This window comes from Dromiciops gliroides, chromosome 2 (assembly GCF_019393635.1).
Source record: "Dromiciops gliroides isolate mDroGli1 chromosome 2, mDroGli1.pri, whole genome shotgun sequence".
Classification (NCBI taxonomy): domain Eukaryota; kingdom Metazoa; phylum Chordata; class Mammalia; order Microbiotheria; family Microbiotheriidae; genus Dromiciops; species Dromiciops gliroides.
This window is the reverse complement of record NC_057862.1, coordinates 285,478,383-285,503,275: the sequence shown is the minus strand read 5'-3', so window position 1 is coordinate 285,503,275 and position 24,893 is coordinate 285,478,383. Positions and strand designations below refer to the sequence as shown.

Sequence of the window (24,893 nt, the reverse complement as noted above, 5' to 3'; positions counted from 1 at the left end):
AAGAGAAAAAGTTATGACATGTATTGAAGCTATGCAGCAAGCATTTTACTAAGCACCTATTGCATACAAATGGCTGTGCTAGGTCCAGCTAGAGCAACAAAGGTGAGGGGATAAGAAGGGATTCTTGTTTGTACAAAATTACATTTTGGTGAGGGGAGGTTAAGACAAAAATAAAATCCACAGGTAACTGTAATATACAATGGAACAACAGTTTATTAAGATGGTAGAAGACAAATTTCCCTAACAAAGGTGGGGGGCTGAGATCGAGATTATTTCACCTAGAAGGTGGCACAAGAGTAAGGCTTTACAAAGGGTTTTCCTTTCCTTTTTTTTTTCCTTTACTCTTCAAATCAAAGCTGAAAGACTCCTTGTTGGGGACGTTTCAGAAAGGAAAGCTATCCTAACACAGATCCCATTAGATGATCTCTGAAATTTGTCCTAATAATCTACAGATAAGTGATAGTCAACAGACAAACTACAGAAGTGGGATTAAGGGAGACAGAGATAAGAGCCAAGTTTGGCTGGAGAAAACAGTATATAGAGGGGAACAGCAAGAGATAATGGCAGAAAGGAATGAAGACACCAAACTGGAGAATCGAGCAAAGAACTTTGAAGAAGCAACAGTAAACCACTTCACACGTTAGCAATGGAGTGCTATGACTACACACACATGTATGTACACATGTATATATATATATATATATACCCATGCATGTATATACACACACACGCGTATGCATGTACATGCATGTATACACACATACTATATATACACACACACGCACACGCACACAAACATACACACACAGAAGATTAGTCTGGAAGTAATATGAGGTCAATCTACTCACAAACACACTTGCCCACACTGAATTAGACTAAGTATTTTTGTTTTATCCACTGATTTAAGAAAGCACACTGTCTACTTTGCATTGGCTAAGTTCCTCATTTCTGCCTCTATACGTATTAAGGTTTTACCTAACGTATAATTTTGTCCACAGAACTGGAGAAGGACCTCAGCAGGTTTTCTGTTCTAAAAAGTCTATCATCACTGGAAAGTGAGAAGAGAGTGGAGGTACTATAGGACTGGAGTACTCAGAGCCTGTTCTAGGAGAGGGGTGGGGGGATAGAGAAGGAACATATATTAAAAAATTACACATGTAGAATCAATAAAACCTGGCAACTGATTAGATTCCAAGTGAGGCAAGAGGAAGAGCCAAGGATAATAAGAAGGCTTCGAACACAGGAATCTAAGGTGGTAAATATGATAGAAATAGTAAAGTCAGGAGGAGGTATAGGTTTGGATGGAAAGACGAGTCTGGTTCTAGACATTCTAGCTTATTTGAAAGCACATGCACCTTGAGAACTATCACTGGCAATTGAAGATGCAGAGTCAAGGCTAGGGATAGTCTGGGAATCCATTTCCACAGAAGTACACAGACAGTGTAGTTGAAGTCATGAAGTGAAAGATCACTGAGAAAGAACTTGGAACAAGAGTTCTTAGTCATTTTGGGGTCATTGATCCCTTGGGCAGTCTGGTGAAACCTATAGTTCCATCTCAAAATAATGTCATGAAATGTAGAAAATAAAATGCATAAGATTACAAAGAAAACCAATTATATGGAAATATTGTTATCAAAATATTAAAAAACACCTTCACAGACCCCAGCTTAAGAACCCCTGACTTAGAAAGGAGAGAGCCATGGACAAAACCTTGAAGAAAAACCACCTTAAGAAGCTGGAAAGAAAACAAGGCCAGTCAAGGGGACAGAGAAGGAACAGTTAAAGAGATAAGAGAAAGCCAGGTTGAATATGGTGTCTGCCAAGAATACCCAAAAAGCAGAACTGCCCCAACCCACTTCCTCTCGGGTGATAGCAGACTGGCAGTGGCAACAACTGAAGAACCTTCACACCCCACCTTCCCTACAAGACTGTTCTTCCCCAATTGCCTAGCAACTCCTGCCGATTTCCTCAGCCTCATCCTCATTAGCAGCAAAAACACAGTCCTCATTTTTCCAATTTCATTCCCCAGAAATCACATCTTCCTCTTCACACCAGAGTTCCCATCCTAAATCCTGCAAGAAATTATGAGGATATCCTGATCCTCTTAGAGTCTTTTTGCATATATCCTTGTGACTTGCTTTTCCTTAAAGGTTCTAAATAAAGAAAAAAGAGAGGGGAATGGGACACATCATAGGTAACCCTTCTAGTCTCCTCCTTTATTATTGTGGTAAAAGCCTTAGAATTCAGGAGAAAGACTATGGCTAGATATATAGATCTGGGAATCATCTGAAGAGAGTCAATGATTAAACCTCTGGAAGAGGATGATGTTCCTGAGAACAAAAAGCTGAGAAGAGGGCTCATAAAAATCTTGGAGTACAACTACAGTTAGCAAAGGAGACTGGAGAAAGAGTAGTCCAACAGTTCAGAAAAGAAGCAAGAGAGTAGCTTCACAAAAACTTGGAAGAGAAAATACCTGGAAAGGTGGTCAACACTGTCAAATGTTAGAGATGTCAAGAAGGAAGAGGACCAAAAAGAGGATATTAGGTTTGGAGAACACTGCTAACTTTGTAAAGAGCAGTTTCACTTGTGTAATGAATGAGGTTGGAGGGTTAAAAGATGGAAAGGAGAGAAGTAAAGACAATGAGTGTGGAAAACATTTTTTTAGGAATTTAGCTGAGAAAGGGAGGAGATATAGGGCAATAGCTAGAGGAAATTATAGGCTTCAGTGAGGGTTTTTTAAATATGAAGGATACCTGGGCTTGATTTTTGATAGCAGGGAAGAAACTAGTAGATAAGGAGATGAAAATTAGGGAGGAGTGTGATGGATGATAGTGTGGGCGATCAGCTGGAGAAGACAGGAAGGGCTAGGATCTAAGTAATGTAAAAAGATTGGCCTTAGACTCATGGTATTTGTCTATCTTCTTTCTCCTACTAAGCTCCTTAAGTGTGGCAAGCTTATCTTGCTGGGGATCCAGCATAGTGGCCTGCACATATTAGGTACACAATAAAAGTTTGTGGAATAATTCTGTTTAGTGGTGAAAAATAAAACTGCTAAGTATTTTTAAAGCTAAATAACAAAACTGTTCAGTTTAAGGGCTATAGAATTGAGATCAGATTTTGCAGTCACTAGCTTACCCGAATAACTTTTTGGCTTAAGGTATTTTTTTCTTGCCATCCTGATTCCTGAAGTTTACTCAGTTTTTCAAATTTTTTGTTCACATCTTCTACCTATTAATGAAGAAAAATTCAAATGTTTATAAATTCAAGACAACAGTGACCAATTAAACAATTCCAATTAACATCAAGATCCTTTGGAATAGAAATTCACAATCCAATATATTTATAATGCACAGTTAAAAATCGGTAGCAAAGTTTTGGAATGAAATACTGAAGAACTGAAGCTCAGGCCCCAGTTTTAACCGTCTCCAATTTTGTGGGACATTGGATAAGTCACTTAATTAGCTAGGTATCTTCCCAGTGACTGTATCACACAGGAAATACCTATCACACAATCTATTTCACAATCACAGTAGTGATACATAAATAACTAAATACCACTAAAGGCAGTAAAAGATAAACTGACTAAATATGTATAAACACAGTAATAAATGTTAGTGAGTGCCACGAGTTAAACGAGAAAATAATAGCTACAAATTGTTCCTAAGTATCACCAAGTTGTTTTTTCAGAGGAATTTAGGGTAGTGATAGCCTATCAATGTGCACTTATGCCCGCATTTCCAAAACACATGTAAAGGATTATGCTCATGAACAAAGCTCCTGCAGTCATTTCTTTCCCATAAAATGGTAGGTAAAACCATCAAACTTAGAATTCTTAATGAATTTCCCTGGGAAGAAAGTAGCCTCTAGAAAGCAGTACACAATAGAAAAATCCAGACTCCTATTCCACATATTAGACATTATTACCATATTAGTGGAAGATTAAAAAAAACTACATTCTTTTTGAGTTATATTTCCAATAGACAATAGACACCACTTACTTGAAAATTAACCATATCCCAAAATCCATCCAGATCCATGCAGGTAATCTTCTTTTGGCCACAATTATACTCACAATCATTCACCAATCCCTCAAACTGTTTGAACCTTTCACTTATAAGGAGTCTTGTCTGACCAACTGTTGTTCGAATGAGATCTTTGGCTATTCGAAAAATAGGTTTTTAAAAAAGGTTTATTCATAAAGCACAAATACCTAGCCTGAAATCTGCCACCTAACTGCAGAGAAGACTCCAAACTCCAATTTTCTTTTTTTCAGGGAGGGGATTGGAGGTGGGGGAGTTTAAGTAAAGTGGGAAGGGGAGGTTGAGATCTATAATGTCACTGACATAGGACAATCATTCTATCAACACCAGTATAGACAGGCAATTCATTATTTTGTAATTTATAGTCTTAGAAAGCTACCCTGGGGAGGGGGGGAGATTATTGAGAGATTAAATGGCTTGTCCAGGGTCACACAACCAGAAAGCTAGTTTGGCTGGGGGTGGGGGAAGGGAAAGGAACAAGCATTTATTAAGTGCCTACTGTGTGCCAGGCACTATGCTAAGTGCTTTACAGTTTTTATCTCATTTGATCCTCACAAAAACCCTGGGAGGGAGCTGTCATTATGCCCATTTTATTGTTGAGGAAAGTGAGGTGGACAGGGATTTTCCCAGCTTGTAAGTGTCTAAGGGGAGATCTGAACTCAGGTCTTCCTGGCTCTAGACCCACTGCTCTCCGTGGAAAGAAAACTGTCTAATAAATACAGGAGCTTATTATTTGACCCTAGAGGCAGGCAACAGGGAGCCACTTGGACTTTACTGTGTGGGGATGAGGTATAAGTGACATGATCAGACCTTTGCTTTAATAAAAGTATTTTGGCAGCAATCGAAGACAGCAATTTCAGGTGAGTGTGAAGCTGGAAGCCAAATTACTGAGGTAACAAATAAAAATGGCCAAAGGTCTATTCACAGGAATAATTGTGATCAAACAGGACAAACTGTTTATGTCTTATTAGGCATATTTCACTCTAGCAGAGAAATACAAGAAAATTAATGTTAACATCATACGAAACAGAAATTTCATCTTGAGCAATAACCAAGCTCTAAAGCAGACTGACCCTACATTAAAAAACAAAACACCAAAATAAGATTGAGCCCACAGTACTTAAATATTTTCTTACCATCATCAGGAATATCCAGTGTCAGTTTCTTTTCCCATTCATGGCAGAATCCTGTTAATCTCTCAGTTTCTGACTGAAGAATATTTCTAATTATGACAGAAATATTTTAATTTTACAACTGTTTCCTCACAATCTAGTTTAAAATTGAAATTACATTGAGCAACTGCATAACTGAATATGCCTTCACAATAACATCAGCCTTAAAGAGAACAGGAAAAGCAAAAACCTTCACCAGTTTTTGAAGTGACACGTCTAGATTTACTCTCTACTGATCTCTCATGGGGACAAATCCAGCCAGAGCAACCAGGTCATTGTGCATCTTGAATTTTATTTCCTAGACAAAATGAATTGTTTTTCCCCAACGTTACCCTGTCCTTTTTGATGTTAATACTTGTGCTCATATTTCTAATGCCTAGAATGCCTCTCTCCCCTTTCTTCAATTATTCAATTTCTATCCATCCAAATCCCAAATGAAATACTAAGTCCTCAATGAAGCCTTTCATGAGCCCTCTCCACGGGTTTCCACCCATGACATCTCACGTAGCACTTTTACACTACCGAAATGTACTTTGAATGTTTTATTTAGCATGACACTGATCAATGTGTATTTTTGGTATAGTATGTGTATTTATAGTCATACCCCATGTGATTATAGACTCTACTGGGGCAGGGATGAGATCTTATCTCTACTTTATATCTCCTCTGATGCTTATCTTCTGCATAATCAATATCTAATAAAAGGCTTATTAAGCTGAATCAAAAATCTATGGCTGTCAATAGTCAAAGTAACAAACCTGAAATATGGCACATCACGTTGTGGTGCTGTGGCTTCATGTTCATTTACTTCAAGCAAAGGGACATGTGTGTTTTTTGGAAGGTTATCTGAATTTGTTTTTCTGTCTTCGTTTTTATTTGAAAGATGATCTATAATGTTAAAAAAAAAAGAAACAAAACCCCAAAACTATAATTGTGAAAACTCAAGTTTATAAAACAGTTCCTTTCTTTGGTAACTATCAAAAGCCTTTTGATTTTTCGTTGCTATTTTCTTCCCCCAGAGACAACAGGTATATCATATAGTATTAGGGTACATGATATACCTCAAAGCTCTGTCCTAGGCCCCCTCTCCTTCCCTTTTACTTGGTGTCATCAGTTTAACATGGGATTTAATTATTATCTCAATACTGACCACTACATATTAGAGTCCTAGTTTCTCTCTAGAGCTTCAGTCTCCATAAATCAACTCCTTGTTGGCCATTTTATGATGGATGTCTTGAAAACATCTCAAACTCAACATGTCCCAAGCTGAATGTATCTGTTTTATCTCCCAAATCCACCCTTCTTTGAAAACCTTGAGGAAATGCCCATCATCCTTCTCGTTACTAAGAATTCACAGCCTCAGTATCATTCTGTTCTCTTTCACTTCCCATATCCAGTTCATTTCCAAATCCTGCTCTTTCTCCCTCTACAATATCTCTGGCATCTCAACTGTTCTCTTCCCTCACAGCCATCATGTTGGTTTAAACCTCCCACCTGTACTACAGCAACAGCCTCATTAAATATGAGGCCTCTCTGCCTCAAGTTTCTCTTCATTCCAATCCATATTCCACCCAGCTGCCAAAGGGATTTTCCTAAAATCTACTGCTTCCCAGTGATCTTTAAGATCAAATATCAACTTCTCTGTTTGACCTTTAAAGCTTTTTACAACTTGGCCTCAAGCTACCTTTCCAACATTCAACTATTAGCCTCCTTCCCATACTCTATGGTCCAAACTGCCCTGGGTCTGAGAACAATGTCATGAAAACTCAGAGGAGAGAGGGGTATGGAGTGTCAAATGCTCTAGAGATCAAGGAAGATGATGTGTGCATAAGTATATACAGAACAGATATACAATGGTTCACAGGTGAGAGGCCACTGGCAGCTGGGTGTGAAGAAGGTATCTGAACTTAGGTTTGAAGGAAACTCGGGATTCTAAGAGGCAGAAATGAGGAAGGAGGGCATTCCCTGCATGGAGTACAGTCAGGCCATAGGCAGAGGTGGAAGATAGTGCAGTGTATTCACAATAGCAAGTAGGCCAGTGTGGTTAATGCACTACCAAAATGTACTTTGAATGTTATGTTTAGCATTACACTGATCAATGTGTATTTTTGGTATAGTATGTGTATTTATAGCCATACCCCATATGATTATAGATTCTACTGGGGCAGGGATGAGACTGGGCTGGAAGACTGGAAGAGTAGAAAGTTGTAAAGAGATTTAAATGCCAGACAGAGGGGCTTCTATGTAATCCTAGAAAAAGGAGGCACTGGAATTTGAGTAGAGGGGTGATGCTGATCAGACCTTTGCTTATAGGAGAATCACTTTGGTAGCTTTGTTGAGGATAGTTTGGAGTAGGGAGATCAAATAGGCAATTGCAATAGTCCAGGTTAGATGTGATTAAGATCTGAGCTAGGGTGAAGAGAAGAGAAATATGCAAGAGATCTTGTGAAGGAAATTGAGACGCTTGGTAACAACTTGGATATGTGGGCTGAGGGAGGGTGAGGAGCTGAGGAGAACAATGAGACTGAACCTGGATTGAGTTTTGGCAAAGTACAAATGGAGACAGGACTCAGCAGCAATGGATTTGAGGGTAGAGGATGGTGCAGCATTGAACTAATTCACTAAAGAATTGAGAGTGGGAAGGGAAGAGAGTGTATTCAGATTAACACTGACAGCCAAGGAAAGTGCCAAGAAGAGAGAGCAACTGGAAGCTGAGGAGAGAAAGAAAGAATGTAGGAGATTATCATCAGATAAAGGAATCTCTGAGTCCTTGATTATGGAAGTGGAATCCTTGTGGGTGATGGCACAATCAAGGCTATGATTCAGACTTTTATCTCTCTAAACGATTTAGCAGTATTTCTTTATTTCCTTCATTCATTATCTTCTCAGTTGGTATTCCTTATTCTGTCTCTTTCACCATTTCCTAATCATATTTCTTTACTTTTTCTGGCCTCGAGGGTTTCTATATGAACTAATCCTGAATCACACAGTAGAAAATTGCACTAATCAAATTTTATAACCCATACTCTAAACAAATCAAAATTTAACAAGTTCATTTATTATACCTGTATCTGGAATTTCCTGGGATCTTGGAGGACTTTGCAAATCAATCAAATCCTGCTGAGCTGGCTCATTGCAGTGAGTTTTATTTTCTTTCAAAGTTTCTCTTTTAGATTCCTGAGAGTTATCACTAAAACAAACAAATTTCTTCAGGCTAACATGGAAAATAAACATAACTCCACATTTACTTCATGGAATTTGAAATTAGATTTGCATATTATTTAAAAATTTTACTTTCTAAAAAAAAACCTTATTTATAGGCACCATCTCTATTTACTCAGAATTAAAGAAATTCTAATATTCATTAGACATCTTATTGGAGTACTAAAGGAAACTTGTTCAGTCATGTCCGATTCTTTGTGGCCCTGTATGAAGTTTTCTTGGCAAAGATATTGGAGCATTTTTACCATTTTCTTCTCCAGTGGATTAGGCAAAAAAGTTAACAGAAGTTAAGTGACTCTGAGGCTTATTTGAACTCAGATCTTCCTGATTCCAGGCCCAGTGCTCTATCCATTGAGCCATCTAGTTGTCTCTGAAGGCAGGTAGGAAACTTACTAAAGAAAATTTCTAAGCAAATAAAAGATCTTGGATAATAGAAGATAAAATTGCTGTCATTGCAAAATAGCTTTGTAACCATCTGGTTATCGCAAACTTCAACTGGCTTTCCTTAGCTTTATAAAGTATCTTGACACTTGTTTTCTTATTTCTAGAGGTAGTCCGTCTTCTTGAAGAGCAGAGTTCTGGAAATAAGCCTTTTTTTTTTTTTAAGTGATGCAATTGGGGTTAAGTGACTTGCCCAGAGTCACACAGCTAGTAAGTGTTAAGTGTCTGAGGCCGGATTTGAACTCAGGTACTCCTGACTCCAGGGCCAGTGCTCTATCCACTGAGCCACCTAGCTGCCCCTGGAAATAAGCCTTTCTGAAACATTACTATTGCAGTAATTGTATTTTCCAAGAAATTGTTTCCAGCAGTATTGAGAAGCAAACAAAGATTTGCACTGAAAACAAAGAGTGCATTAAAGAATAAGACTAACTATACCTCCCTCCCCAGTGCCCCCCCCCCAAAAAAAAGCCATAGGAAAATGTCCCTTACTGGAATCTTCTTAAGGATAAAGACAGAAACATCCCTTGAATTCAAGAAATTTCAGGTGGGTAGTGCAGGCTAAATAAGTCATTAACTTCTGTCACAGCTTAGCAGAAAGTAACAACAATCCTACAATAAAATAATTAAAATTAAATTCTTACTCTTTAATTTGAAAAGGACTCCAGAAACAACCAGGTGCCACATAAGTATGTTCCTTTTGTGGGGAAATGGGTTTCATTCTGTAGTTCACTAGACTATCTAGTGGTTGAAACACAAAGTTTTCAGGTGCAAAGGACTTGGGAAGCACTTGGGAAGCACCATTTGTCTCAGGTAAGTATTCTTTTCCAAGAAATTCAGCAATTTCTTCTGTTGGTGATTTTCCAGAGTTATGAGAAGGTCCTTCAGGAAGTGAGTCCTTCAAAGAATTTTCTTCCCCACCAACTTTGGAAGGAAGGTCCTAGATGTAAATAAGTCGTAATAGTAAATTAACAGTTACTAGGCTATGACATGTTCAATGAATGGATATGGGTATAAGGCCATAGAGAGGCTGCAGAGCTAGGCTTGGAGTTCTATTCTGCTTTGGGTACACATTGGTTGCATAAACCTGGGCAAATCTCAGTGCCTACAGGCAGCTCTCTAGGACTAAGCTGCAGCATAACTGGCAATCTATGTCTGTAGAAGGACTTTCCTCATTGGGTGTTATCAATGCCAATGGAATCTCAGGTCTAAACCTTCCCTCTCCCCCAACAAATTCATCTGATAACACACTCACCCAATTAAGCCGCTGTGGAACATTCATTTCAAAAGTTTCCTGGTCATCACGGACCAACAAAGTAATTCCAACCAAAGTAATTGGTTAGCAATTCTAATGGCTGAAGAATGTTGTCCCTAATTAGAAGTCAAATAAAACCTTGGTAACCTACAGTATTGTACAACCAATTATCAAAATGACCAGTACTCTCTCCTTTGTAGACACCAAGTACATGCAGCATTACAAGAGAAAAACACAAACTCTGGTACTCAAAAATTGTTAAAGCTTGGGCTATTGGAATTATGGGATAGGTTCCATGACATAAAATGGATCCAGTTTCTTATTCATAATCATGCTTTGTCATAGCAGCCTTCTTCTAATTTCATATTCCTTTTTGTCCTCTTACCAGTCTTCCTCTATTATAAAAGCAATGATGATAAGAATGGGGATTGGACCTGTGATTTCATTGATATAGGGAATTCACAGATGAGATGAATCCACCAATGTTGACTGACACCTTCTAGGCAATTTAAGAGTCCTAGAGCACTGCGAGGATCACGCATCTTCTGTGAGAGGCAAGACCTGAGCCCAAGTTTTCCTGGCTCATATTATACCATGTATGGTTGTTTAATCTGAATGCTTTGAGATACCTAAAAAAGTGCCAATCAAAGCGGCAAAAGACAGACTCTGCCCTCAAGGAGCATATGATCCAATGGGGGAGACATGTAAATAAATATGTACAAAGCAAACTATATGTAGGATAAGTAGGAAATAATTAACCAGGGGAAGGTACAAGATTTAAAAGGAGTTAGGGAAGGCTTCCTGTAGAAGGTAGGATTTTAGTTGGGTCTTAAAGGAAGTCAGGGAGGCCAGCAGTTGGAGCAGAGAAGGGAGAGCTTTCCAGGCCTGGAGGACAGCCAGAGAGATCACCTGGAGCCAAGAGATGGAGTATCTTGTTCATGAAACAACCATGATGCTTTATGTTTAAGGAAAAGCCTGGGACCATCACGTTAATCTTATCAAAGTGGCACTGTATTCTCAATGCTTTCTTATTTCAGTTACTTTAGGTACTCAAGGTTTCCAAAGGCACTTAGAAAACCTTAACCTCTACTTCCCCATTCTCCCCCCTCCCTAACAACACTGCCTACTGTGTGCCAGGGACATGCTGGGGACGCAAAGACAAAAACAAAAAACCGCTCCTAAATAGTCCTTTGCCACAAGAAGCTTACATTCTTCTTGGGGTTGGAAAATAGTTCAATGACTTCTGATTGTCATTCCAGTTCCAAAATTCCAGGATTTAGTGAGGGAGTAACAATGAGCTTATAACAATGAGCTTAGCCTAGCTAAGTAAAAGGGAACAAAATCATAGAATCTCAGGCCTACATGATCTTAAGAGTTAAGAGACTTGGTTGGCCAAATGGTCCAATCCATTTTGAAGAATAAAAAGTTCTATGATTAGTCTCCAGTCTTTCCTTGAAGACATCCAGTGACAGAGAACCCACATACCTGAATGCCACTCATTCTACTTGGGAACAAACAATACAATGTTATTGGACTCACTGATGGATTAAATTCATACCTTTACTTTGTTCACTTTAAGTTCAATCTTTGGAGGTTTTTCTTCAGTTGATGTTTTTCTTTCTGGTTGGTTTTCTGAAAGATGAAATAAAAATATTCAATTTCACTTGACAAAAGATACTATAGCTAAGCAAATATGTTATTGTTTGAGAGAGATTAGAACAGACTGTAAAAATGCATTATCTTCGAAGAACTGTCATTGAAGAGCCTACTTCTAAATTGGGGAAGAGAGCATGTAAATGAGAAAAAAATTTCTCATCAGAATAAGCTAAAACACTTTTAACAGCTTTCCTTTAACCTAACTTCTTTCCTGTACTACAATTAAAAAAATAACACACACACACACACACACACACACACACACACACACACACACAACTTCCAATTGAAATACTAACCACATAAACCAATAGTGATTAGAACATTTCAATTTATTTGATAAATCCATGACTGACAATTTACTCACCTTTGACAAGTTTTGGCACTGGCCTTCTCACTGGAAGAGATGAAGGTAGTTTAGGGATCTGCTTTGCTGCTGATCTAGTCACTCTCATATCAGGTTGTAGAGCTGTGATGAAAAAATTCTTTTTACTGAAATCAAATTCTACTTCAAATACAGTAAGCTATTCTTGTGGCAGCATCAACACATTATAGTTCCAAAATCTTCATACCTTTCCTTTCTTTGCTAGAATGGTGTTCAGAAGTTGGCTTCTGGCCAAGTTGAACTGCTTCCATTTTGTGCCCATTATTGACCTGGTCAACATAGATCTATTAAAAATTATTAGGTGCTAAACTGAGTTCTTCCACAAAAACTAGCATAGGCTCAGATGACTTGAACATATAAAACATAAATGACAACAATGGCCAAAGTGACATAGGATAATAAGGGAAAGGATAAATATCACAGAATCTCAGAGCAGGAAGGGATCTCAGAGACCAACTAGCCCAAGTGATCCATCAACAAGAATCCTTTTGACAATATACCCGACAAGTGATCAATCAGCATTTGCTTGAAAATCTTTAGTAAAGGGGAACCAATTCTCTCCTAAGGCAATCTACTTTACTTTTGCATCTAATTTTTAAAAAGCCTTTCCTTATATTGAACCTACAAAGGCAAGGGAATCATCAACTCTGAATTATCAGGATAGAGGGAGAAGAGGGTAAGAGTTTAATAGACAATGGATGAGGAAGGACCAATTGTTTGGGGCTGCCATCATTAGAGTTTTGTGATAGATTATCACTTTCAGGGTTTGCACTAGGGATCTGGACTACCTTTCAAGTCCTACATCACACTACTCTCATGTATATGCACACACACTCTAAGCCTTAGCTAATCTGGATTTTGCCACACCCTGAAAATGTCTTACACTTTCCACCTCCATGTTATTGAACATGCTTTTCAATCACCTTGGAACAACCTCTCTCCCCATTCCATTTCTAACTGTCAAAAGCCTACTCGTCCTTCAAGGCCCATCTCGCATACTATGTTTGGGTAGAGGTGACCTCTTCTTCCTTCAGTAAACATTATTTCTACCATTCCTGGTACTGAATACATATTTCATGTCCCCTCTTAGATGGTAAGTTCCTTAATAGGGAGCAAAGCATATTTGTGTCCCCTCTACAGCCCACAGTATAACCCCAATGCATTTAACTATTGTTAAATGAAGATGAAGGCCCATCTACCTGGTCCTGTTAATTTCTTGTAGGGTAAATTGCTCATTTATAGATCAGATTTCCATATCTCATGATGTAGTGTAAAGAACACCAGGCTAGAAATCAAAAGATCCAGTTCTAGTATCATATCTGTTACTTACCAGTTGTATGACCTTGGGCAAGTCACTTCACTCTTAAGTCCGAGTTTCCTCATCAATAATATAAAGATACCACCACCTATTCTTCCTAACAGACTTATTTTTGAACCTCAAATGAAACATTGTAAGAAATATTCAAGTGGATCTGTGAGCTCCTTGATCTCTAGTGATGCAAGATTATAATACATCCAGTGTGACTTGTTTATGTAGTTCCAATAATTCACCAGAGGAAATCCACCCACCGTGCTGGAGGCCCTTCCTCACTTTCTCCTATCATAATGATGGCACCAGTGGATACTGTGGCTCACTATCTTTCTTCCCTGGCTCTTTTCATGTGACCAACCCATCTTCTCTTCCCATGATACAATTTTATCATGGCAGCTTTTACTGCTATTCTTTTTCAGTTCTTCATTAGTTATATCTTGCAGACTGCTAACACCCACCATTTGTCTCCACTGTCCTTTGTATGACACTCATTTTTGGTTCTTTGGAACCTAGTGCTGTTCTGCCAGAGAAACATCAGTAAAACTTGAGCATAAAAAGGATGGACCTTTGCTTTCACAGGAAGCCTGGGGCAAATGAAAGAGTTTTGTAATTTCTGCTTGCCTCCTTCTCAACTTAAGCCCAGCTCATTGTCAGTCCAGAAAGACTTACTACTGAGCAAGGTTATCTATCAAAATGCCTGTTGAAAGCTGTGCAATTGATTCTTAGTCCACTTGGTCTCTCCTGTGCATATGGACAGACCAAATTCCTTTGAGTGATTATAAACCAAGAGAAGCTCTATAGGGCTTGAAGTAATCATCACAATGCCAGTTTTGAGCAGAAGAATCTAAAGAACCTCACCATCCACAGGAATTGTCTGTTTCTTCCTTTCTTCCCCTCTCTCTAACACTCTTATTTATTTATGTTCAATGTTCTTTAAAAAAAAAATTTGAGTTCCAAATTCTCTCTCTCCCTCCCACTCCTTTCCCCACTCAGAAACAAGCAATATATCAATTATCCATATGAAATCAATCACACATTTCCGTATTAGCCATATTTCCCCCAAAAAGCAAGAAAAATAAAGTGAGAAAATTATACTTCAATTCACACTTAAAGTTCATTGGTTCATCTCAACATCAGTTCTCTTTCTGGAGGTAGATAGCATTTTTTCATCATGAGTCACAGAAAATGTCTTCTTGACATGAACTCTGCCCTTCATTGCCTCCATTATGTCTGGTCAGCATCCATTTCCCTGTTTTATGCTTCACCTGATGATTTTAGAGGGTCACTGAATAGGGTGATTTCTGTTATGACTTTTAAGGAATTGTGAATGATCTTGATGTAGAGATGAAAGAAATCTTACTATAAGAGCTTGTAAGGTAGTTCTGTTCTATGGAATTAAATATGTTTTTGAAATCAACAATAAGTACAGTGAGATCTCTCTACAACTTTCAGTTAACTGAAATCTACTTGCTTTTCTCCTTGTAATCTAATTGTTTAGCACAGAATTTTACATGCAGTAAAAGCTTAATAAGAGCCTTTCTATTCATTCTTTTTTTAAAACCAATTCTTATCTTGTTCTTATCAATTTTGAGAAGCTGATAGACTATATGAAGACAGCTAACTCAAAGATAACTCCCATATCAATATCAAGTCTGTTGAAATGTAGTCAATTTTACTCTTTCTTGTATTGGATGCTCACCATGTATAGCACTTAGGAATTTTTTAAAAAGAAAGTGTTCATGATATAGAGGCATGAGGCTTCAGTATAAATTATAAGTATTTAGCTTCTTTTGTTTCTTTCTCATGAACCATATTTTCACACATATTTCTTTCCACCTTTAGTTTTTTCTACCTTTGCATTAAAGTCACAAGTATGAATATATGTGGATTTGATAGGTCTTATCAAGTTCTCTGTAGAATTTTCCAGCACCTTAGCAACCGATATTGTGTAAAAGCTGCAGTTATTTTCATGGTGATCTTTTTTGCAAATACTTATCACTAGTATGGCAATATGCCATGATCAAATGTCTGTTATGAAAGCACTTGAAGGGCTAACTGGTCTACAAATTTCATAGAATTAACATTACAAATACTAAAAATCTACAAGTGTGAAAAACCCAGAAAATTTACTATTGATTCTTTGAAAAGACAACAAAGAGACTTGATAAACTGATTAAAATACCTTTGGCTGCTCCATTTGGTCCTTGGCCTTTGACCTTGTGATCCGTGAAGAGGTCTGAATAGCCTAGAACACCCACAAGTAAATAAAAGAATTTAGAGAAAAAAAAATCAAATGGTCAAGGGATGTACTTCTGGGCCCTTTCTTTCTTTATGTTTACTTAAATGCTCCATCTTTTCAATACTATTCCATGAAATTGAGAGCAAAAGAGATTCTATCTACTTCGGTTCTTGCTTTCCTGAATAAATTTAAGCAGCTTTACTGTAGTGTTTTGTTTATTTGTGGGGTTTTAAAGACCAAGTTTTTAAATGCAGGTTCACAAATTACATCTTATTTCTTAAAATAAAGAGAAAGGGGTTAGTGTGACTGTTTTAAGCTCTACATTTTCCTTATCACTCAAAGATCAGAAACTGAATCACTATGTAAATGTAAGCATGTTAAAAGGAAACATAAGCTTGACAAATTCTATATCACTGAGGCTTTCTTTGATCAAACATCCAATTCAGGCAAATACAAAACTGGTATTATCCTATCTACCAGAGCTGCAAAAATTCTTGAACTCTACTCCCCTTATTCCCGACCTCACTGAGCTCTCCCCCTGAAAGTTAAATTTTGTTGTTATATTAATTCCTAGTAACTTTAACCCAAAAGACTTTTAAGAAGCACTTACCTTTTAGATCCCAGGGAAAAACTACTGCTAATCGAGCAAAGTAGTTTTTGTTTTGCTTGTTTTATTTGTTTAAAAGATTGGCAGCCCAGGTGGAGAAGTGTTCTCAGGAAAACCTAAAGTAATTATTGGCCTCATTCTTCTCTACCACTAGAACTCTTTCCTTTTATACTCTACCCCTACACACTTTTACTCTTTCAGCTCCTAAGTCTTCAGCTTGCCAGTAGCTCTTACAGTCATTACTTAATGTAATTAATGTAATATAATGTAAGTTACCCACAACAATCACTTAATGACAGACAGACAAATCAGCTAGGTGACACAGTGGATAGAGCACAAGCCCTTAAATCAGGAGGACTTAAACCATTAAGAGGTAGCTCAGGGGGCAGCTGTGGATAAAGCCCTGGAGTCAGGAGAACCTGAGTTCAAACACTTGACACTAGCTCTGTTACCCTGGGCAAGTCACTTAACCCTCATTGCCCTGCAAAAAAATAAATAAATTAAAAAGGTAGTTCAGTGTCAGAGAATAGAGCACTGGATTTGGAGGTAGCAAAACCTGAGTTCAAATTCAGCCTCAGACACTTAATAGCTGTGTTACCCTGGGCAAGTCACTTAAACTCTATTTGCTACAATTTTCTCATCTGTAAAATGGGGATAATAATAGCCTCTACCTCCCAGGGTTGTTGTGAGGATCAAATGAGATATTTGCAAAGCATTCTTCACACCCTAAGGCACTATATTGTTAGGTCTTATTATCATTATATCATTATTTAAGCTTGTACAAAGATGCCAGTTAGCTCATTTTAATCCAGTTTAGTGTCAGTTTACCTTCTTTGGTTCAGGTTTCACTGTTTTCTGTCCTGGAGGAGGTCTAAGAAACTGTGGTGGGTCAGGTCTGTAAAGTCCTACTTTAAATACTCCTCCTCCGGCTCTCTCTCGCTGCTCTTTCATTTTCTGAAGCAGCTTTTTCTCCTTATACTGCTGAAGCATCTCCTTTCGTTGATTACTCAGCATCTGGCGTATACTACTAATAGTTAACTCTTAAGGCAAAAGAAGCAATACAACATGTGAGATACTTAAAAAGATTATCCAGCCCCACTGAAATGAGACACCATGACTTGGTATGAGACCAATTTGTACACTTATGCATCTTAAGTCATCTCTCCCTACACACTTTCAGAAAGGTTATTCCTAATGTACTAACATGCTCTGTCTATCCCCAATTTCACTGTCCTCTCAATTTGTTTTGATGTTTAACCCATTACGATCACCATCTAACAAACTGCAATATGGCTGTTTACCTTATGATTTTACTGAAAACACATTCTTAAATAGCTCAAATAGCCTTATCCTTTCCAAATTCAGTGGTCTTTTCTCAGTTCCTTATCAGACACTGTTGCAGTCTTCTTGATGTTCTCTCTTCCCTTAACTTTCCTGAAATGATGCTTCCTCGATTCCATTTTGTCTTTGATTCCCTTCTACATTCCCTCTCTTCTTCTTGGTACCTAACTGTAACATTTTCCAAGCCCTTGTCCTTGGCCTTCTGTTCTCTTTAAATGTGTTTCTGTGTGTATTACATATACTTTTCGTATATTACATATAATTACACACACCCCCCCACACACACCCTTTTCCACAAGTGAACTGATTCTGGCTCATCATATCAAATGTCACTTCAATACTAATGATTCAAATTTATATTTGCAACCCTTTCTTCTTATTCAAACTCTGGGATTAGGTACGTTAGCCCTGCATCTTCAATTACCTGGCCATTTACACAGGAATATCCCACATATCTCAAATGGAATTCATCATCACCCTCCATTCTATCTCCCTCCAAACAAACCCAAATTTTTCATTCATACTAATGGCACCACCACCCTCCCAGTCACCAAAGTTCAAAGTAAATCACTGACTCTTCCATCTCTTGAACATCATATTAGGTACCAAATTCTCCATCTGCATAATTTAAAAAATCTTTGTATCTACAGCACATTGCATCTAATTGGTGGTTAATAAACATTTGTTGAATTGAACTGAATTCCTGTAAGGCAATTAGTGGCTATTGTTACTTTTTTACATCATCCATATTTAGAAACTTTTCACCCAAAAGTGTTAAAGTGATATAATACTTTGAAGTTCTACCTTCTCCACAAGAGGCAATTACCCTTTTGATCAATTCCTTAAGAAGCTTTCCAACAACTTTCCAGCTATAATAAGCTATACTCACTTGGCTTGACAGTGTCCTTTTCCAGAATGTTTTCAGCGGTCTCATCTAGTGAAGGAAGATTTCTCTCTTCTAAGTTTGTGGTATTGACATCTATTAAGCCAAAATGTCTATTCTGTTCATATTTCTTATATCTGTTTTCCTTCCATGTAATTGATTTCCGGCGAGCAACTTTGGTTCTTATCATTTCTGTGCTTGCATCCCTTCTGTAGCGATTAGCAACTGATGAAGATGCCATCTTATTCCAAAAATAAGCAACCCTGCTTGTTCCTGGATTAAAAAAAAAATTACTGAGAACTAAATTTTGTTGCCTATAATCTTATGTTATCCAAACATTTAACAGCACCCAATACTTTTGGTACATCCCAAACAACAGCAATATGTTTTTTGTTGTTGTTTTTTTTTTGCTTAAAAGTCCTTTGTATGTTAGTATCACTGACAAAAAATAAGCAGTAACAAATCAATACTGGGAACAAGTTTGTATTTCTAAAGCTTCTCAAGCTTGGGAAAATGGAAAAGGAATACAGTAGATATGGGAGACAAAGGGGCAGTTGGCAACTAAGGTATTTGGTATCTATGGTTCAAGAAATGCCAAATGGGCTCACTGGGGTTTTTGTTTGTTTATTTGTTTTTTGGTGCTTTTCCAAAAGGTCTAATATCTTTCTATTGAATCTTGGTCATCCTAATAAGGTGGTCAAGCTCTGAACTGCAAATTACTATTATCCATAACTGAGTAGTAAACCACTGACAATACAACAAATAACTCTTTCACACACATACACACAGACACACACACAGGGCTTCTCCTTCTTTTCCTGGCACTAAGTCTCTCAGTTTAGGTGCCTAGGCCTTCCTTGACTAGGTAGAATAGCTCATGAATCTGAAGCAAAAGGAAAATTGGCTGTATAAAAGCATTCTACTGTGCTTCTGTGCATTAGGGTCTTTTTTCCTGCCATGGTTCCCAACAGACATTACAAATTACCTTTGCCAAGTAAGCAATATTTATTGCTTCAAAAATTTCTTGTATTGGGATCTTTTGGACCACAATAAAATGAGGTTAATAAATATGAAAGCCCAAGTCTCTATACATACACAAATCCTCTGAAACTTACTTTCAGAAGATTTAAAGTAGAATTATATGAAAAAGCACGTAAGGAGCCATGCTATGACCTCCCTCCTCCCTCCCCTCATTGAAAAATAAAATCCAATACCACCTGACACCTATCAGATTGGCTAAAATGACAAAAAAGGAAAATAATAAATGTTGGAAAAGCTGTGGGAAAATTGGAACCCTAATCCATTGTTGGTGGAGCTGTGAACTGATCCAACCATTCTGGAGAGCAATTTGGAATTATGCCCAAAGGGCGATAAAGCTGTGCATACCCTTTGACCCAGCAATACCACTTTTGGGTCTTTTTCCCAAAGAGATCATGGAAGGGGGAAAGGGACCCACATGTACAAAAATATTTATAGCTGCTCTTTACGTGGTGGCAAAGAATTGGAAGTTGAGGGGGTGCCCATCAATCGGGGAATGGCTGGACAAGTTGTGGTATATGAATACAATGGAATACTATTGTGCTATAAGAAACTATGAGCAGGAGGAGTTCAGAGAAACCTGGAGGGTCTTGCGTGGGCTGATGATGAGTGAGATGAGCAGAACTAGAAGAACATTGTACACAGTAACATCAACATTGAATGTTGATCTACTGTGATGGACTATATTCTTCTCACCAATGCAATGGCACAGAAGAGTTCCAGGGAACTTGTGATGGAAGAGGATCTCCAAATCCAGGGGGAAAAAAAAAGAACTGCGGAGTATAGATGCTAAATGAACCATACTATTTCTTTTGTTTTTGATGCTGTTGTTTTTTTTCTATTTTGAAGTTTTCCATCATTGCTCTGATTTTTTTCTCTTATAACATGACTAATGCAGAAATAGGATTAATGTTATTATGCATATATATATATAACCTATATCAGATTACCTGCTGTCTAGGGGAGGGGAGGGAGAAAAATCTGAAATTGTGAAGCTTGTATAAACAAAGGTTGAGAACTATTTTTACATGTAATGGAAAAAAAAATAAAATACTTTATTAATTTAAAAAAAAAAGAAAAAGAAAACCCAAACACCTGTTATAAAATATATATATAGTAAAACAAAACAAATTTCCTTGTTGGTCATGTAAAAGGAAACATCTCATTCTGCACTGTCTTCTGCCTACCACAAGGTGGATAACATGTTTCATCCTGAGTCTTCTAGGAATCATGGTTATCATTTTACTGATCAAAGTTCCTAAGTTTTTCAAAGTTGTTTGTCTTTACAACATTGTTGTCACTGTATAAACTATTCTCCTAGTTCTGTCCATTTCAGCCAACATCAGTTCATATAAGCCTTCCCAGGTCTCTCTGAAACTATTCCATTCACCATTTCTTATGTTTGTTTGTTTGTTTTTTGCAGGGCAGTGAGGGTTAAGTGACTTGCCCAGGGTCACACAGCTAGCATGTGTCAAGTGTCTGAGGTCAGATTTGAACTCAGGGACTCCTGAATCCAGGACCGGCGCTTTATCCACTGTGCCACCTAGCTGTCCCCTCACCATTTCTTATGACAACAGTATTTGATCACATCTATATACCATAATTTGCTCAGCCATTCTTTTTTGTTTGTTTGTTTTTAGTGAGGCAATTGGGGTTAAATGACTTGCCCAGGGTCACACAGCTAGTAAGTGTTAAGTGTCTGAGGCCGAATTTGAACTCAGGTACTCCTGACTCCAGGGCCGGTGCTCTATCCACTGTGCTACCTAGCTGCCCCTGCTCAGCCATTCTTGATGAGTATACCCTTCAGTTTCCAATTATTTGACATCACAAAAAAAGAGATATACATTTTTTGTACATCCTTAGAGTTTGTTTTCCTTAGGACTAATCCCCACCTTAATCTACACTCAGTGTAATTTCTCTTTCTTCTTTCCCCCCTCTCCCCTTTTCTTCCCTGTTAAGTGAAATTTATTTCTGGATCCAGCTGTGTGTGTACTCTTCCTTTTTTTGAGTAGTTCTGCTGCTTCCACCTCTTCTTCTTTGTCTTCTAACTTCTAACAATTATGTGAAATAATTTCCCCTAGTCTTCTTTCCTCCAGTGTATTCTTTTCTTTTTTCTTTTAAGATCATCAAGACATAATAGAACCACTCAGACTTTCTGTATAATTAGATTCCCTCTATAAACCCTGAAGATGATATCATTCAGAGTGGATATATGTATCATTCTCATGAGTTTATCCATAGTCCCTTATAAATATTTGCTCATGTTTACCTTTTTTATGTTTCTGCTGACTTCTGTACTTTACCTTCAAAGTTTCTTTGTAGCTCTAGTTTTTTTTTTTTTTAAATCAGGAATGCTTGGAAGTCCTCTATTTCATTAAAGATACTGCCCCCCCCCCCCCCGATTAATCTAGTTTTGCTGGATCAATTATTCTTGGTTGTGAGCCTATATCTATATACCTATATATATCCTTTGCCTCCTGGAACATCATATTCCAACCCCTACTTTTAGTGTGGTAGCTGCTAAGTCATGTGTGATCCTGACTAACTTCTCAGTTAATTTGAATTCTCTCTGGCTGTCTTCAATATCCAGACCAGGAAAATATGGATTTTGGACGTAACATTCATGGAAGTTTTTTTGAGGTTTCATTCAGGGGATGACTGGTAGACACTTCCTACTTTCACTTTGCCTTCTAGTTCTAAGAGGTCTGGGCAGTTTTCTTTTAAGATTTCTTGATGTCTAAGCTCTTTTTTGGTCATAACTTTCAAGAAATCCAATGATTCTTAAATTTTATTTTCCTCAATCTGTTTTTACAAATTAGTTGTTTTTGCTATGAGATCTTACATTTTCTCCATTTTTTTCAGTCTTCTGACTTGGTCTTAATAATTCTTTCTGTTTCATGTAGTTGTTAGCTTTGGTCCATTCTAATTTTCAGGGGAGTTTGTTGCTTGCGCAAGGTTTCATACCTATTATACCAAGTTATGAATTCTTTTCCCATTTTTTCTTCTATAGCTCTCACCTGACCTGGTCAGATTTGAGCTTTACAGAGATCATTTTACCAACTGAGTAGAGGATGGACTGGAGTAGGGAGATCCTTGGGGCAGGGAAGACAACCAACAGGCTACTGTAATAATCTAAGCTAGACATCAGGATGGCATCACTATGTGAGTTGAGAAATGGGGATGCATACAGGAGATAATATAACGATAGAAATGACAAGACTTGGCAACAGACTGGATATGTGGAATGAGTGACAGTGAGGAATCAAGGAGGAAACCAGTGTTGTGAGCCTAGGTGACTGGAAGGGTGCTTACACCCTGGACAGTAATGGAGAAGTTGGGAAGGAGGGGTAGTTCAAGGGAAAAGAGGAATTCTGGGTTTTGTTTTGTGTGTTTTTTGGATGCGTTAAGTTTGAGATGCTCATGCAACATCTAGTGCAAAATGTTTAAAAGGCAGTTGGTTGTATGTCACTGGAGCTCAGGAAAGAAATTGAGACTGGGTAAATAGATGAGAGAATGATCTGCATAGCTATGATAACTGAACTAATGAAATTCCTAATCAAGAAAATGGACAGAGAAGAACAGAAAGTCCTGGACAGACCCTTGGGGAACATCTAGTAAAGTGATTGAGAAGGAACAGTTAGACAAGTAGGAGGAAAACCAGGAGAGATTTTGTTGTCATTCAGTAGCATCCAATTCTTCAAGACTCCATGGACATATGAAATTAAGGACCTCAATAGAATTTTAGAAAAAGTCACTTATTACATCACTGGCAATTACTGAATGGGATTAAAAAGGAAAATTCTCTTCAGCTGTGCATGGCATCTTTACAAAACTCAACCATGTAAAAGGGCATAAAAACCAAAACAAAACCAACAAACAAATGCGGGGACACACACACACACACACACACACACACAAAACATATCCCAAGACAACAAAGGATTCTTCTTCAAGGATTCAAACTTAAATGAAGGCTAAATAGCCTAAAATAATCAGTGGGTCAAAGAAAGAATCACAAAAATAATGGATACTTTCATTAAAGAAACCAACAGAAAACAAGCCAGAACTTTTGAGATGGTCAGAGAAGTCCCGAGGGGAAAATTTACATCTCTATATACTTTTGTCAACAAGAGATGAAGAACGGATTAATAAATTGGGCATACAAAGACAAAAGATTAATGAACTGGGTATACAAATAAAACAAAAAACCTCCCTCCCAATTAAAAACAAAAATAGAGGGGCAGCTAGGTGGTGCAGTGGCTAAAGCACCAGCCCTGGAGTCAGGAGGACCTGAGTTCAAATCCAGCCTCACACTTGACACTTACTAGCTGTGTGACCCTGGGCAAGTTACTTAACCCCAATTGCCTCACAAAAAAAAAAAAGAAAGAAAGAAAAGAAATTCTGAAAATAAAAAGAGACTAGCAAAGTTGAAAGCAAAAAAAAAAAATCCCCACTGAATTAACATATAAAACAAGAAACTGGTTTTAGGAGGTAAAAAAAGATAGAGTATTAAGCAGACTGATTAAAAAGAAAACTAAATTGCCAATAGCCAAACTGAAAAAAGTAATAATCACAATATATAAAGGAAATAATTTCAAAGTTTTGTTCAATTAGATGCCAACTTGCCAAAGTGAATATCTAAGTGAAATAGGTAAACAGTTATAAACGTAGAAAAAAATCCCAATTAACAAAACAGAAAAAACGCATAACCCAAAATCAGAAAAAGAAATTGGATATTCCATAAATGAACTCCCAAAGTAGGGAGGAAAACCCAGTCAGGACCAGATTAATTTATTAATGAATATTCATTCTCAAACACTCAAGTCAAAATTAATTCCAACACTACATAAGCTCTTTGAAAAAAAAAAAGGGAACAGAAGGAATACATGTACTAACAAATTACTTCTATGACATACAGTATTTAAACAAAGCAGGGAGAAACAAACTAGAAGAACAAAACAAGAGACCAATAGTCAAAGATCATCAACACAAATTTTTTAAATAAAACATTAGCAAAGAGATTATAACAACTACATAGTTATAATAGATGCAGAAAAAGCTTTTTGATAAAACTCAACATACATTTGTTATTTTAAAAGAACCAAACCACTAAGTGTAGGAATAAATGGTCCTTCCCTTATGTGTTAAATAGTATCTATCTAAAACCAATAGTCAGCCTTACATGTAATGGGGACAAACTATAGGTCCTTTCAGTAAAGGTAAAATCAGGGATAATGCAAGGATGTATATTATCACCATCATTATTTAACAGTACAGATTAGGTCTATAACACAGAAGTAAAAGA

General features: G+C 37.5%; 1 protein-coding gene across 2 annotated transcripts in view; it reads right to left on the bottom strand.

Moving 5' to 3' along the window:
- The window catches only part of DLGAP5 (DLG associated protein 5), a 34,264-nt gene that overhangs the window by 5,786 nt on the left and 3,585 nt on the right, over window positions 1-24,893 (bottom strand). Inside the window, exons 2-13 of one of the 2 annotated variants that reach the window (XM_043986434.1) lie at window positions 18,557-18,823; window positions 17,155-17,366; window positions 15,663-15,725; window positions 12,356-12,452; window positions 12,151-12,252; window positions 11,686-11,759; window positions 9,517-9,812; window positions 8,278-8,402; window positions 5,971-6,100; window positions 5,177-5,262; window positions 3,999-4,159; window positions 3,136-3,228 (exon numbers count right to left, since the gene is read on the bottom strand). In XM_043986434.1, the coding sequence (XP_043842369.1) occupies window positions 3,136-3,228; window positions 3,999-4,159; window positions 5,177-5,262; window positions 5,971-6,100; window positions 8,278-8,402; window positions 9,517-9,812; window positions 11,686-11,759; window positions 12,151-12,252; window positions 12,356-12,452; window positions 15,663-15,725; window positions 17,155-17,366; window positions 18,557-18,791 (1,674 nt within the window). In that variant the 5' untranslated portion in view covers window positions 18,792-18,823. The remainder of the gene's footprint in view (window positions 1-3,135; window positions 3,229-3,998; window positions 4,160-5,176; window positions 5,263-5,970; window positions 6,101-8,277; window positions 8,403-9,516; window positions 9,813-11,685; window positions 11,760-12,150; window positions 12,253-12,355; window positions 12,453-15,662; window positions 15,726-17,154; window positions 17,367-18,556; window positions 18,824-24,893) is intronic. The other variant, XM_043986435.1, reaches the window with a different exon arrangement.